The 15,265-nt window shown below is 31.0% G+C and overlaps 1 protein-coding gene across 1 annotated transcript; it reads left to right on the forward strand.

The window, feature by feature from the left end:
• The first annotated feature begins 13,549 nt into the window (after positions 1 to 13,549).
• On the forward strand, positions 13,550 to 14,450 carry LOC131629751 (protein NDR1-like). Its single transcript, XM_058900527.1, has one exon. The coding sequence runs from the start codon at positions 13,702 to 13,704 to the stop codon at positions 14,341 to 14,343; it is 642 nt and encodes a 213-aa protein (XP_058756510.1). The 5' UTR covers positions 13,550 to 13,701; the 3' UTR covers positions 14,344 to 14,450.
• The last annotated feature ends 815 nt before the right edge of the window (positions 14,451 to 15,265 follow it).

Consider the following 15,265-nt stretch of genomic DNA (forward strand, 5'->3'; position numbering starts at 1 on the left):
AGTCTATTAGTTATTTGTTGGATGTCATATTAATCATTTTTATTTATTCAATGTTGGATATACGAGCATTTCCCGCATATCTGTGATAGGAAACTACAACGTGTCCTAGCGAGTGCCCCACTGGCGAGCAGATGGAAAGCAGGCAAGCGGCTCATGGTGGTGTTATGGAGTACACGAGGAGGCTTAACGATTTGACAACAGATGATCTCGTCTGTACACCATACTCGATGCACCTTCTCCATCGCCCATTTGACAATGCAACATTGTATTCAAGGCATATGAGGTGGGAGAACCACGCGGCTAGACACCTGCCTGAGAGGTGTCTGCGACAGTTTGGTTTTGTCCATGGCATCCCACGTCCAATTCCTGAGGCTCCAATTGGTGAGATTAACAGATGGTTTTAGAGCCACAACATCAACTTTTCCCGTGAGATTAGAGCTAGCGCAATTTCGGTATCGTATCCTTCATAATATATCACACCCTCGCCTCATACCACCGATTGCAGAGTCTTATGATGTTCCGGGGCCTTTTGGTGCTAGGGATTCTAATGTTGAGGTACAGGATGACGACGTGCCGCCACCACCTCCACCTCCCGCAGGGGACCGAGATAGCTGTCTCTAGTTGATTGTTGTTCTTACAGGTAACCTCACGGGTTTGGTAAACCCGGATGGTTAGGTTTTTACAGGATTATTTAGGATAGCCGACATAGCTCGTGGGGGGTCTATGTAGGTGTATTATATTTTGCTTGTATTATATTTTGCCTATGTATATGTATATTTTGGGACACGGACTTCTTATCGCCGTACTTATTTATTGCATAATATTTTGGGGATTACATGATTCAAAGATGAACACAACATAAAACAGTATAACAAACATAAATTAAAAAAAAACACTAAACATGAAAACTTAGGTGCTATCAGATGATTTTGGATGTTTCATCTTTATTATGTCATCTATGGATCTTGTTATCTGCGCATCCAACTTGATCAGACCTTTAGTTATCCTGCGGAGAAATGATTTTCACATGGCCTTGACATCTTCATTACTCTTCAACTTAATCAAGTTGTACTTCACCCTTCCATTACTATCAACCCAATCTTCATGAATTTGATCTTCCTCACCCTTCTATTATCAGTATCAGGGAGTAATTCATTCAACTTGTCTGTCAAATTGGCGACATATGTGGTGGCATCCGGAAGCTTGAATTCAACAGGAGGGTTGTTTCTGTTGAAATACACTTCCGCCTTAATCAGAAATTGAAGAAAAGACTTTTTTTAGATATATTTTTCTATAACATATGCCCCTGTTTATACAAATGGCAATTCATTCTAGACCACACAAAAATTTGTCGGAGCAATCAGAATCATTCAAATATTTCGGCAAAATCTTTATCTTTGAAAAATTCATACTGAATACACTACAAGAAAATTTCTGGTACAGAATAATAAATTTGAAATTTCCGGTAAAAATTTGACCGTACTAAAAATTTCAAATGCACTACCAGAAATTTTAACGTGCCAAAAATTTCATATGAACTACCTGAAATTTAATATGTACTGGAAATTTTCTTTTCACTGTCGAAAATTTTGTTCGGAATTTTTTATCCCTTTTCACCAAGGGCATATTTAGAATAATGAAAAATGAAGGGTCACAGGTAAAATTTTGGGAGTGACATATAAAATTCTCTAAAATTGGGTACCCTTAAGCCCAACCCATTTTATCCACTTGGAATATATATGGACTCAAGCTTGTGCTCATTAATGACAATAAATTCTTCCAACCCGTGAATTCCAACAAGCAAAATACCAATTTGGATCCTATGAGGCAGCCATTTGTGCAGCACATTATTGGCCAATAGATTCATCATTCCAATAAATATTCTAAATGTTTCAATTGGGTAATTAATTATCATGAAATCAAATAATCTATCATTAATTAATTTACTAAAGAATGATAATTCAATTTTATATTTTGTTTAAATATATTTTTTATTCTTTTAAATACACAACTTTTATTTTTATTTCATAGATAATATCAATCAATTTTTAATTTAACATAACTGGCAGTTTATATATTTTTTGTAATTAACTTATTTAAAAAATAATTTTAAATTTTAGCTCATATAAAATTTTCAATACTAATTTTACTTCCATTTTAATAATTTATATTAATTTTTTTGAAGTTTTAAAATGAATATTAAATATTTAAATTAAAATAAATTGATATTTCTCTTTACTAGTAAAAAAATTATGAATTTAAATTTAAAATAAATTTCTAATTAAATTAAAAAATTTAAAAATATATAGATCAAAATATTAAAGAACAATATAAAAATAAATGAATAATAATATAAAATAAAAAAAGTATTTAAGAACAATACAATATTATTAAAATATGTAAAAAAAATATAGAACAGAAGATTAAAACTAATTGATTAAAGGAGTAAGAGCATACCTCAAAATTGAGAAAAATAAACTAATAAATCAAACAAAAATAATAAACTAGGAATAAAAACAATAGTATATCAAACAAATAATAAAATAAAGAACAAAATATTTAAAAATAGAACAATAGTATAGAAAATATATAACATAATATTAAAACTAACAGATTAAAGAAATAAGAACATACCTCAAAATTAAGAAAAATAAACCAACTGCAAAAAATTGAGAAGATGACACTTGAATTTTATTTGAGTGACGCAACTAATTTATGTGTTGAGAGAACATAAATAAATAGACAATGCTAACAATTAATTATTAAAAATAAATTTTTTGATTGTGAATAATTTAAATTGGTTGATTTTATTAGAAACGGAAATTTTAATTATGAATAATTTAAAATATTAAAAATATTCAGCAAATAATCTAAATTCGTTGATTTTATCAATTGTTAATTTACTTATGTGGTTTTTAATTTAAATATTTAATATTTAAATCATCAATTTAATATTCATTTTAAAACTTCAAATAAATTAATATAAATTAAATATTTAAGTTATGTTAAATTAAAAATTGATTGATATTATCTATGAATTAAAAATAAAAGTTGATGTATTTAAAAGAATAAAAAATATATTTAAACAAAAATATAAAATTGAATTATCAATCTTTAGTAAATTAATTAATGAGACATAGAATATTTGATTTCATGATAATTAATTACCTTTTTGATTAATATTTTTATCAATTATTGAAACAATTAGAATATTTATTGGAATCATTTACTTGATGAATCTAATGGCCAATAATGTGCTGCACAAATGGCTGCCACATTCTGAAAATTATACCCCGTACCCCTACATTTATCCCAATACCCCTACAATTTTAAAAAAATCTCAATTTTGTCCTTATTAAATTTTTAACTTTTCTTTTTTATTTTTTATTTTTGCATTTTTACTGTACGTACGGACGAAAAGATGGAGAATTCTGGTGAGTAAAATCCAAAACCGGACAACCCAGGGTTGGGTTTTCCGTTTCTTTTTTTTTTTCAATTTTACTGAACCGGATATCCCAGAATTGGGTGTTCCGGTTTGTTAATTTTTACTAACCGGATATCCCCTATGTGGGTATTCCGGTACCTTTTTTTTTCAATTTTTTTTTTCAATTTTTTTAATTTTTTTTTACATTTTTCGGCAGACCAGCTGGTTTTCTCACAATCGTTACTCTCTCAGCGAATTCAATTAACCTCAACAATTAGCGCGTGATTAGTTTAGCTAATTTTAATTTGTTATTATTAATTCTCGCAGTGGACACTTTGAAATTTAGAGGAGTGAGGACTGCGAAACGGGTGCGAGGCGGAGGAGCGATCGGTGCCAGCATGAACCTATTTGATAGGTTTGCTAGAGTCGTGAAGGTGAAGAAATCACTCTAGAAGTTGTTTTTGAGATTTTCGGTTTAGGTTTAATTTTTCTCATTTGTCATCTTAGTAATGCAGTCTTATGCAAATGCTCTTGTGAGTTCGTTTGAAGATCCGGAGAAAATCTTGGAGCAAGTTGTGCTTGAAATGAACGATGATTTGACTAAAAAAAATGTAAAAAAATTGAAAAAAAAAAAAGGAACCGGAATACCCACATAAGGGATATCCGGTTAGTAAAAATTAACAAACCGGAACACCCAATTCTGGGATATCCGGTTCAGTAAAATTGAAAAAAAAAGGAACCGGAACACCCACCCCTGGGTTGTCCGGTTTTGGATTTTACTCACCAGAATTCTCCATCTTTTCGTCCGTACATACAGTTAAAATGTAAAAATAAAAAATAAAAAAGAAAAGTTAAAAATTTAATAAGGACAAAATTGGAATTTTTTTAAAATTGTAGGGGTAATGGGATAAATGTAGGGGTACGGGGTATAATTTTCCCACATTCTTGGCTGCTAAGGATCCAAATTGAGCAAAATACTAGTTAACATATTCATGTAAGATCAGATATGCTTTGTCTAATTTGAGTTTTGTATCAAACTTTGATTGAGATCCTTAAACTTAGAAACCAATATATCTGTTTATCCACGGTGTATGCAACAATGTCTTCTTCCTATTTGCCACTTTTATTTGTTGTCTTATGAAGTTTCAGGTGTTGGTTTAGAGTAAGGTCAATAGCTTGAGCAACTTCGATGGTGTAACTGATTTTGTTGTTGAGAAGCTCTATTTATTAATGGGAATTTAATCTTTGTATTAAAGTTCTTATGAGCGAGTACAATAGTATCTACTATGTTAGGTCTTTACATTTCAACTATACATAGTTTTAATTTGCAGGAACAACAAATGATAATACCTGGACACCGTGAGTCAAACTTGCAATTGATATAGATGAGTTATTCAAGTGGTTGAAAATTGTTCTTTCATAGTCTCCTAACTTTTGTACATATCACCTAAGTTGTTCTCCAACATCTTCTTTAGTTTCTAGCATGGTTGTCAAACTCGCGGGTAGACTCGTAAACTCGTATGAGCTTACGAGTCTAAGAAGCAAACACGAGTTGACTCGTGCATAGAATCGTTTTTTGATAGACTCGAGTAGACTCAGGTAGACTCACACAAACTTGTGTAGACTCGCGAGTCTATTGTGAGTTTACAAGTGTATAAGTTATTTTCAAAAAACCCAAAAATGGCCCGAATTCCCCCCAAAGATTTTATATTATTGAAAAAAACCCTTTTTTATATTTTTTTTGCTTGTACGAGAATTATAAAATCTCTCTCCTAGTCTCTTGTTTCTTTCTCTCTTCATTAATGGCGTGCATTTGTTTTGTCTCTTTCTTTTTTCGTGTTTGTTTTCGTAAATCAATCTTTCAATGTGTAAGTATTTTCTTGTTTGTTTCGCTTAAATGTTTCTTTCGTATGTTCTCTTGTGTAAAGGTGATGTGTCGTTATTCAATCAGGTTCGCTCATCCCAATCCCTATCTATCAATTTGACATGACAAAATAGTTTAGAAAATTTATTATTTATAGAATAAAACGTTTTTGTATGTTTTGAAATAATATATTGCTATAGTTTTGACAAAATTGTGATTTATGATGAAATGCATCATTGCTCACAGTTTTGAAATAATGAAAACTTGCTATAATTTTTACTAATTAATTAATTAATTAATTATTGATGTTAATTATAAAGAACCCACGTACCAATTGTTGTAAAATGTTAGGGTGAGTGGGTGAATTTGATGATACAAACATAAAAATTTCTCAATTTAGATTAAGTTTTGACATAAGGCTAGAAAAGTTTGACCAGAGCCATCATTTAAATTGCGGCTGTAAATGAAGTTGCGAATATTGTGATTGCAATCATTGTGATTTTTGTGATGCATATTGGTATTGGTGGTGATGGTTTTACTGGAGCTTTGAATTTTTAAAGCCATTAGCATATATGTTTAATGATTTTTATTTTGTTTTATGTAATAGCCAATTAAGAAGAAATTAGTACTTTAAGTCTTTAACTACATACTTTGCTATTTTGTCTGTTTTATTATCGAGTTTTTTTGTTAAGAAACTTGTTATGGAGTATGAAATGTAAAGCTTGATGTTAATTGGTGTTATATTATATATATTTGTGTCACATATAAGGTATTTACAGGAATAAAAATATATGTGTGTGTCATGTAGGTGCCACTTATAGATTTTTAAAATTCATTTTTAATTTTCCATAGACTCGTACGAGTTTACGAGTCGAGTCAGCGAGTCGAGTCTACAGTCCTTTTACGAGTCTGAGTAGACTCGCGAGTTTGACAACCTTGGTTTCTAGTGCACGGACTCAACCATTAAAAAAACAAGTAAACGCAATATTAAGATAAATAAACTATGGCTAAAATTAATCATACCTATTAGTCATGGTGTTGCCCAAATGCAACACTTGATTGATCAATGCTTCTACAATTCGATGTCTATAGGGAGAGAACCATGCCTCTTTCACATAGTCAAAACTTTCTTTAAAGTCAACACATGTGTGCTTAAACTGTTGCAACCATTGATGGTACTCCACCTCATCACTTGCCCTTACAAGTTCATACCATATTTTCTTTATCGGCTCTCGCATATCATTCCCAACATATTCCTTACAATTTGATTTGACATTTTTGTTGATGTGAAATCGACAAAGAAAAGTAATTGTCTTTGAAAATACTGTTTCAATTGCTTTCATCAAAGCAATATCTCTATCAGTCAAAATCACTTGTGGCCAAAACTCCTGCTTAGTAAATAATTGTTTCAACTTATCCAATACCCAACAAAAATTCTCAATCTGCTCATATTCCATATAGGCAAATGCAATCACAAATGTTAACTTAGTTGATGTCATACCAACTACTTCAAATAGAGGTTGCTTATATTTGTTTGTTTAGTACGTGTTGTCCATAATCAACACAATAGGAAATATATTCAATAACTTCACTGATTTTGGATGGGTCTAGAAAATATCGCTCATAACTTCCGACTCATCTTTTTTGCTACTCCAGTAAACATAATCTGAATCCTCTATCAGCTTAAACAAATGTTGCATTTCCGTTTTAGGACCCCTTATGTCTTTCTGTAACTTACTCTTATGTTTATATATTTGCATGATCCGAGTGACATTCTCGGATCTCACTCTTGCAATGACAATAGAATGTGTCTTGGTGGAACATGACATTTTGTCAAATCAACAATATGTTATTGTTCGTCTGCATTTAGTCGACCTACAAACGCATGACCTTCAAATCTATCTGGTAAATCATTGTTGTGAAGTCCCCATTTTACATCAATCTTGCATCCAGAACCATCTTTTAACGGTGTTCACATAAATTTAAAATGACAACCACATTTCTTACTAGCACTTTGTGTTTTACTATCTCCTTCTTTGTATTTTCCACCTCTATCACAACCAAATATTACTTCGACACTCCTTTCTCTCTTGTCTGTTTGACATTTGAACAAGTTATTATAACCGTCACTTTATTCCTGATCCCATCCTCCCTAATCCACCTTGTCGCCTCTTCTCGTGTAACAAATCTTTGTATCCTTGAAAATATTTCAATATTATCTATGCATGTCTGGATTTTATCCATATCATCAAAGGAATATGTATCTGTTAAATAAATTAATAAATTAAAAATTAAAAAAATTGTGTAGCAAAAAACATGTATGAATGATTTTCGATTAAGAGTATAACGAACTAGAAAACATAAATACAAGTTATCTGGTTAGAAATTATGAATCGGATTTCTTGAAGGCAGGTTATCTAGTTGGTGCAATAAGTGAACCAAAATAAATTTATTAAAGTTATGCGATTTAGGGTGTGATTGGATTGACGGTGGATAGAATTGATTCTGAAAGAATTGAGTTTGGTAGAATTGATTTTAACAGAATTGAGTTTAGAAGAATTGATTTATGTTTGGATACAATGATATAGAAGTGATTGTTATCAATTAATGTTGTTTGGATAGTTTTAACAAAATTGATTTTGAGTGGTATAATTACCAAAATGGTAATACATTCTAAGACAAATCAAAAAGAAAAGAAGTAATTGATGAAAATTAAAGAGGATAAAGAAGGAAATTTTAAAAGAGTTGTAATAAACAATATATAATAAATGTAGAATTGATTCTACTAAACTCAAAAGTTAGGAAATGTAGCTTCTACTAGAATTGCTTTTAGAGGTGGAGAATTGATTTTGAAAAAGTATCCAAACAAGTAAAAAAAATCAATTTTCAAGTTGAAATGGACTAGAAGTGCTTTTGGGGCTTGTAGAAGTCAATCCAAACGTGCACTTAGAAAATTAACATACCGGATTTATGTTGTTTAAGTTATCTGGTTCGCGTGAGTGGGATACACAGTCGCCAATTTCAGATGACTCAGATGAATAGTAAAAAGTGAAAGATTAAAGTGAAACAAAAAAAAGAATAAATTTAGAATATTTTCAAATTTGTAGAGATACGGGAATAAATGATGGGTCGTTGTTTGTTGCAATTCTCCTCATTCACAAAATGTTTGGAGGATTTAACATGCCACCCGTTTTATTATACATGTCACTCTCTCACATTTGTTTATTCCAAAATGATCCTTGAATAAGTTAGTAAGGGGTGAAGCATGAAATTTTCGGTAAAATTTTTGAAATTTCTGGGCACCCTTAAAATTTCTGGTCTATTTTGTGCAAAAACAAAAAATTGTACTACTAGGAATTTGAAATTTTCGATAGTACAATTTATTTATTTTTTAAAAAAACCGAAAAATTCGATAATTTTTTTAAAATTTCCGATATATTTTTAAAATTTCCGATAAAAACTCACGAAAATTTCTAAAAATATAACTGGGGTGATATGTTAAATAGTCTAATGTTTGTTGCATTCTTGAATATTGGGCCGCTGTTAAAATGAACATGGCGTTTAGGCCCAAATAGTTTATTATAAAATTTGTATAATTAATTGTTATATATATATATATATATATATATATATATATATATATATATATATATATATATATATATATATATATATATATATATATATATATATATATATATATATATATATAAATATAAATTTTAACAATTATGAATTGATTATATCTCTTTTATTTAATTCGATACAATATTCAATTATGTTAGTGAATAATTTTTTTGAATTTAATCAATTTTATTTTATTGAATAATATTTTTGGGTTTATTCAATTATGTTAAAAACTAAATGAATTGACGTGGATTGAGTTTCATTTAATTTTTTTTCCATGTGTTTAACACATGTACCCGTGAACACAATTAAATGTTCTTATTTTACTTTAGTAGGTAGTTTATTTTAGGGATAAACATAGGTTATCCCTGTTATATAGGTGAGATTTGGGTTATCTCCTATAATTTTTTTTTTGTATTACCCTTTGAAATATTAAAAGTTTTATGTTTTGCCCCCTATTACCCTCCTAAGAAATTGTTTTTTTAATTTACTCTTTGGTTTTTCACTGTTTTCTACACATTTAGGGGTACCCTAAAATTACAGGAGGTAATCCAAAAAAAATTACAGGGGATAACCCGAATCTCGCCTATATGGCAGTGGATAACGTATGTTTATCCCTTTATTTTATAATGTTAGTACAACCATCTTATCAAGTTGATTTGTCGCTGATATAAACATAATTTTATATTTAATTTATTAGATTAAACCTTACGAGTATTTTCTTAATATTCCAACCATGTTTAACAGTAAGGTAAAAAAAATATAAGTTAGTGTCATTTACCCTATGAATAAGTGAAATGTTAGATTTATAAGAAAGAGATTCACTTACCTAACACCAACATCTTATGTAACGTCTCATTTACTGGAGTATTAATTTCATTGGTGCTTCTGACTTTTCTAGATTCTCACTTATGTTGAGAGTAATATATTGATGTGACGAAAATCGTATTTTTGTTAATACAGGCAATGTTAGCAATCTTGATAGGACTATTGACCATACTAACATGGCATTTTACAGAGATTTATACCGCGAAGTCATTGAGTAGTTTGGTGTATGGTTTACGTTACGAACTTCTACAACGTCCAATTTTGAGGATGTGGAATATTTTGAACTCTACTTCTGAAATTACAGCAGCTCAAGCCAAGTTGTCTCAGTATGTTATCATACGTTATATTAACTAATTAGATTAATTTTTTTACTGGTTTATCAGGAAGAAGTATGTGAAATGGAGTGAATAATGAATTTAATTATGAATATTTTGTCAGTAAAATTAACTAATTAGATTAATTTTTTTTTTTTTGGTTTATAACCACCGGTATAGTCCGGTTCGGGGGATCAGCTCTAGCATCAAGTGGGTCAAACCCCCTTCCGATCGCAGTTGCAGGGGATCGAACATTTTGTGACCATGGAGTTTGATGACACTATCTTAGTGATTATGCGATTTAAATTTGACATTTATAAGCGTACACCTTTATCTTCAATATTGTCATAAATCATAATATATGTTTAATAAAATTTTAAGATAAACAGTTACAAAGTCTGTGGATACTTTCGGTATGAAGTTTTTCAATCTTGCTATAGGTTGAATTGATGAAATTCATGAAGAGAAATATTATAAAACATAGTCCTCTTATATTTGACCAGTTGATTTTATTTGTAGCAGCTATATGAAGCAATGAGAGCAGTAACATGGTCATTATTTGCATGTAGAAATGTTCTAAACTCAAGAACAATAAATTAGAATAAGAGGATTGCTATCTTGACATCTAAAATCCTACACCGTAGTCTTACACCACGGAAAATTCAGCATCTTTACATGTTTGTTTGTATAAGAAAAAAAAAACTAATTATTAAATATTATAAAAATACAAACCGTATGTATCTATGGTGTCAGTGTCACTTTTAAGTGTAGGAATAATATTTCCCTTACAAGAATGAATTTGTTCAAGCATTCCACAGAGATCTAAAAGATAACAACATATTTTATATCTACTCAGATCTTTCAAATTACTCGACGGTTGCAACAACCTCAAACATGGTCAATGTTGGAGCATAAAGTCAAGGTTAGAGAGATAGAGAGAGAGAGAGAGACTATAACTATCTTTTACTCAATTGGAAAATTGTTACAACAAATGATTCTATTCTATCATTACAAAGCAAAATGCAGTATATACAAAAACTCATATTGGATCAAGAATAACCCACTGTCAATAATGATTCTAGGTCAGTAATCTCAAATTCATTCATCAGTACCTTCTTGAACTTGACTATCTCATCAGAACAACCCACTGTCAACAATATGTCATCAACATAAAGACACACTAGAATTATATTACCTACAAAAGTATGTTGAACATAAACACCATATTCCATCTCACATTTCTGAAACCCCTGATTTCTGAAAAATGAATCAATCTTCAAATTGTAAGCTTTGGGCGCTTGCTTCAAATTTCAAGCTTTGGGTGCTTGCTTCAATCCATATAAAGCTTTAGGGTGTGTTTGGAAGTTTGAAGGGGAATGGAGGGGAGGGTTTTGAAAAAAATGGAAGGATGAGTTGAAAGATTTGATAGATTTTGGTTGGGAGGATTTTGGAGGGTTTACTTTCATTCATAACACCAAAAAAACCCTAATTTGGGGAGCTGAAAACTTGTATTGAATGAGGGTTTTTGAGGGCTTACATAAATTTTTCAAATATCTTTTATGTTGTTATAGTTTTCAGAAAATTAAAAATATAGTAACGATTAACACTCTTTTATCATTCTATACAAAATTATTTTTTCAAAACATATAAAATATTTTACTATATTTTGTAAAAAATTTGTTTTCAGAAGTCTTTCCCTTCTCTTCCCTTCAAACTCGCAAACAAAGCCTTATGCAACTTGTACATCATCCCTTCCTTATTATTTTTCACAAATTCAAGAGGTTGTGACACATAAACTTCTTCATGTAAAGGACCGTTCAGAGATACAGATTTAACATCCAGATGTATCATATGTCAATTCCTATTAGCAACTATAGCCAGTGGCATAGCCAGACCAAATTTTTTGAGATGACCGTTAAGATAAACTAAAACTTATAAATAAATATAAAAAGTATAATTTATAAAACATTTAAATTGTAATTAAATTTAATAAAATATTAATAAAACATAACTATATATTTGTAACATCGTGACAACAACATTATATAAGTATCAAGGACTACAAAAATTTCACCTCTAAAGTGGCTAATTTGTAACATAGGAAAACTCTTGGCGGAAACATAGGAAACATCATGTTGAAAGTTGATATTGCTAAAGCATTTGATACCCTGAGTTGGAATTTTATTCTAAAGGTTCCTAACCAGTTTGGTTTAAGTGACACCATTTGTATGTGGATTAAAAGCATTGTGCCTTCAGCCAATATTTCAATATCAATTGATGGGAAAATCATGGTTTTTTTAATAGGCAAAGAGGTTTCACGCAAGGGGACCCTTTATCCCTTATGTTGTTCTGTATTTTAGAGGATGTTCTCAGCAGGGGCTCTCTAAATTGGTTTATGAAAACAAAATCAAGCTAAAAAGCTTCTAGGAACTTAAAGGTCTCATCTCAAACATTTTGTGCAAACGATATCATTCTCTTTTCTCGAGGTTGTACTTCCTCTATTGATTCCATAACGGTGTTGTTTGTTTTTTATGCTGAATGTTCTGGCCAAGTTTGAAATCCCACTGAGTCTCTTCTGTATAAAGGTTCAATGAGTAATGACAAACATGGTATACTAGCTAATAAAATTGGTTTCTATAAGAACCATCTTCCTTTTGCTTATCGGGTGGATTTTAGCGGTTTAATATTTATTAGAATAAACTAATTAAAATTTTAATGACTATTTTTTTATAAAATTTTACAAATTCATTTTTTAATTGTAAAAAAAACAAAATTTTAAAATAATTAAAGAATAAATATTTTTATTATTGATTATTATTATGTGATATTATTTTGATCATTATCACACTTAAAACTACAAACTAAATAGGATTGAAAATGTTATAGTGCATATTCTTATATTAGTGTGATAACACAACGGTATCCTTAAACTATAAAAATAATAATAATAACACAATATTGTGAATTTTATTTTTATAATATGTTAGTTTTATAATAAATAAAATAAATATTAATTGAATTTAGTTGGATTTGGTTTTTGGCGATCTAAAATAATTACCCGAGTCCGACCAAATAACTCTATGATACTATTAATCAAGCCTAAACTTATTGAAAACTAAAGCGCTAACGAGCAAGAAAACGGGAAGGTTGGTTCGAGGACCCGTTGGTCAAAGGAAAGGGGGGTCCTTCTTCCGGGACGGAGCCATATGACGCGAGAGTCTCACGTATGGTTCCTTTGAGAAGGGTGTGAGACCACCACCTATCAGGCCCGACGAAAACTTAAACAATTAAATCAACCAAACATCCAAACCAATTCAATTGTACAGAATAACTAAAGAATCCGTCTGTTTGAATCGAGAGGATAAAATTTATCTGCCCCTACTTGGCATAACTCTAATTTACCGTAGCATTATTAGTATCTAGACTTTTCCTTTTATAATTTTTCACTTCCAATCATAACATAAATAACTTCCATAAAATTAAAATGCACTTTCCAGTAAATCACGCACCAAAAACATGGAAACTTCTTAGTTCACATCCCAAAACAAAACCATAAATAAAACTAACCAACCCTAAGCTGTCCATAACTAAACAAACACACACCACCAGTTCGTATTTCCTAAGGTTCCTCCGACCACCTTAAAATGCCGCCGAAACACGACAGCTGCTGCTCATGTTGCTCAGGCTTCATAATAACCACTGGCCTAACCGCTCTCTTCATATGGCTAAGCATCCGAGTAGACGAACCCAAATGTTACCTCGAATACATTTACGTTCCTGCCCTCAACAAAACCCTCAATTCCACTTCAAACTCCACCTTCATCTTCACTCTAAAACTCGTCAACCCCAACAAAGACAAAGGCATCCAATACGACGACGTTCAACTCCGTTTCCGCGTTTTCAAAGATCTCAACACTACTCGCTCACTCGGTAACGCTACTGTTGGGAGATTCTACCAGGGACATGAGAAAAAGGCTAAGAAGCTTGGCGCGGTGGTGAACGGCGTTGGGAATTTGACGGAGAGGGTTGACGGGAAGGTTTATTATCGGGTGGATTTTGCGACGGCGGTGAAGTATAAGATCTTGTTGTGGTATACGAAACGGGATCAGTTGTGGGGAGGGGCAAATGTGGAAATTGGAGATTCCGGGGAGAAACTGGAGAAGAAAGCGGTTCGGCTAGGGAACTCGCCGGTGGTGGTCGTTGTGTCCGGCGCATCGGAACTGTACGGAGGCTACCGTGCGCTTCTGATATTTTTGGTTGTGTTGACTTGTGTTGGGTTTACTTGACTTTGACTAAGTTAACTTATGGTCTTTATTTGTAATTTTATTATTTTATTTTATTTAATAGGTGTTGTTGTGTTTTCCTTTTTTTAATGTGAATTTTGAATTTTTTATTCTTGTGTAATTTTCTTTTTTATTTAGTTGTAAGTGATTTATGTGTTTAGATTTTGTGTAGAAATCTCTTTTTTTAATTTTCTTTTTGTTGTATTAGCATTTTTTTCATATGGCGAAAGAAACGAAAAATAAAATTCAATTTGTAGATCTATAATATGAGGAGGAGAGAAACTCAAAATAAAATTGATGGGTAAGACTAATGCTTTGTTTGGATGAGAAAAGAAAAGAAAAGAAAAGAAAGTAAGAGGAAAGAAAGTTAGAGGAATGAAAATGGGTAGAAAGTGAGATGAATATTTTAGTTGTTTGGTAGAAAGGAAAGTGAATAGAAAGTAAGATGAAAGAAAGTTATATAATTATAGGTTAACTTTAATACCCTTATTATTTTAATATATAAAAAAAATAAGACTAAACTATATATGGGTATGATATAAGGGCATTGATGGAAATGAAGAAAAATTGCATTTATCAAATGTTTTCCCTTCAAAAGTGGATGGAAAGGTTTTGTTGTGGTTTCCACGTCTAGATTCCCCCTTCCCACCACTTTCTTTTATTTCCAAACGAAGAAACATATTGAAATTTATGCTTCCCTTCACCAGTGATTGTGCTCGCTCGACTTTTTTGATGACATTTCCATAATTTCCTTGGGCTGCTTAGATCCGAGGTTGCTCCTCTCCAAACTAAATGCAATTATCACAGTTCAAGGAACCAATAGATAGGTATCTAAGATGGCTGAAAATATAACAGAATTAGAAGACATATTTTCAACCAACCATCCATCAAGTTGTTATAGGAAAACTTTTTCGACAAATCTTAA

The sequence above is a fragment of the Vicia villosa genome, unplaced genomic scaffold (genome assembly GCF_029867415.1).
Source record: "Vicia villosa cultivar HV-30 ecotype Madison, WI unplaced genomic scaffold, Vvil1.0 ctg.000602F_1_1_3, whole genome shotgun sequence".
NCBI lineage: Eukaryota > Viridiplantae > Streptophyta > Magnoliopsida > Fabales > Fabaceae > Vicia > Vicia villosa.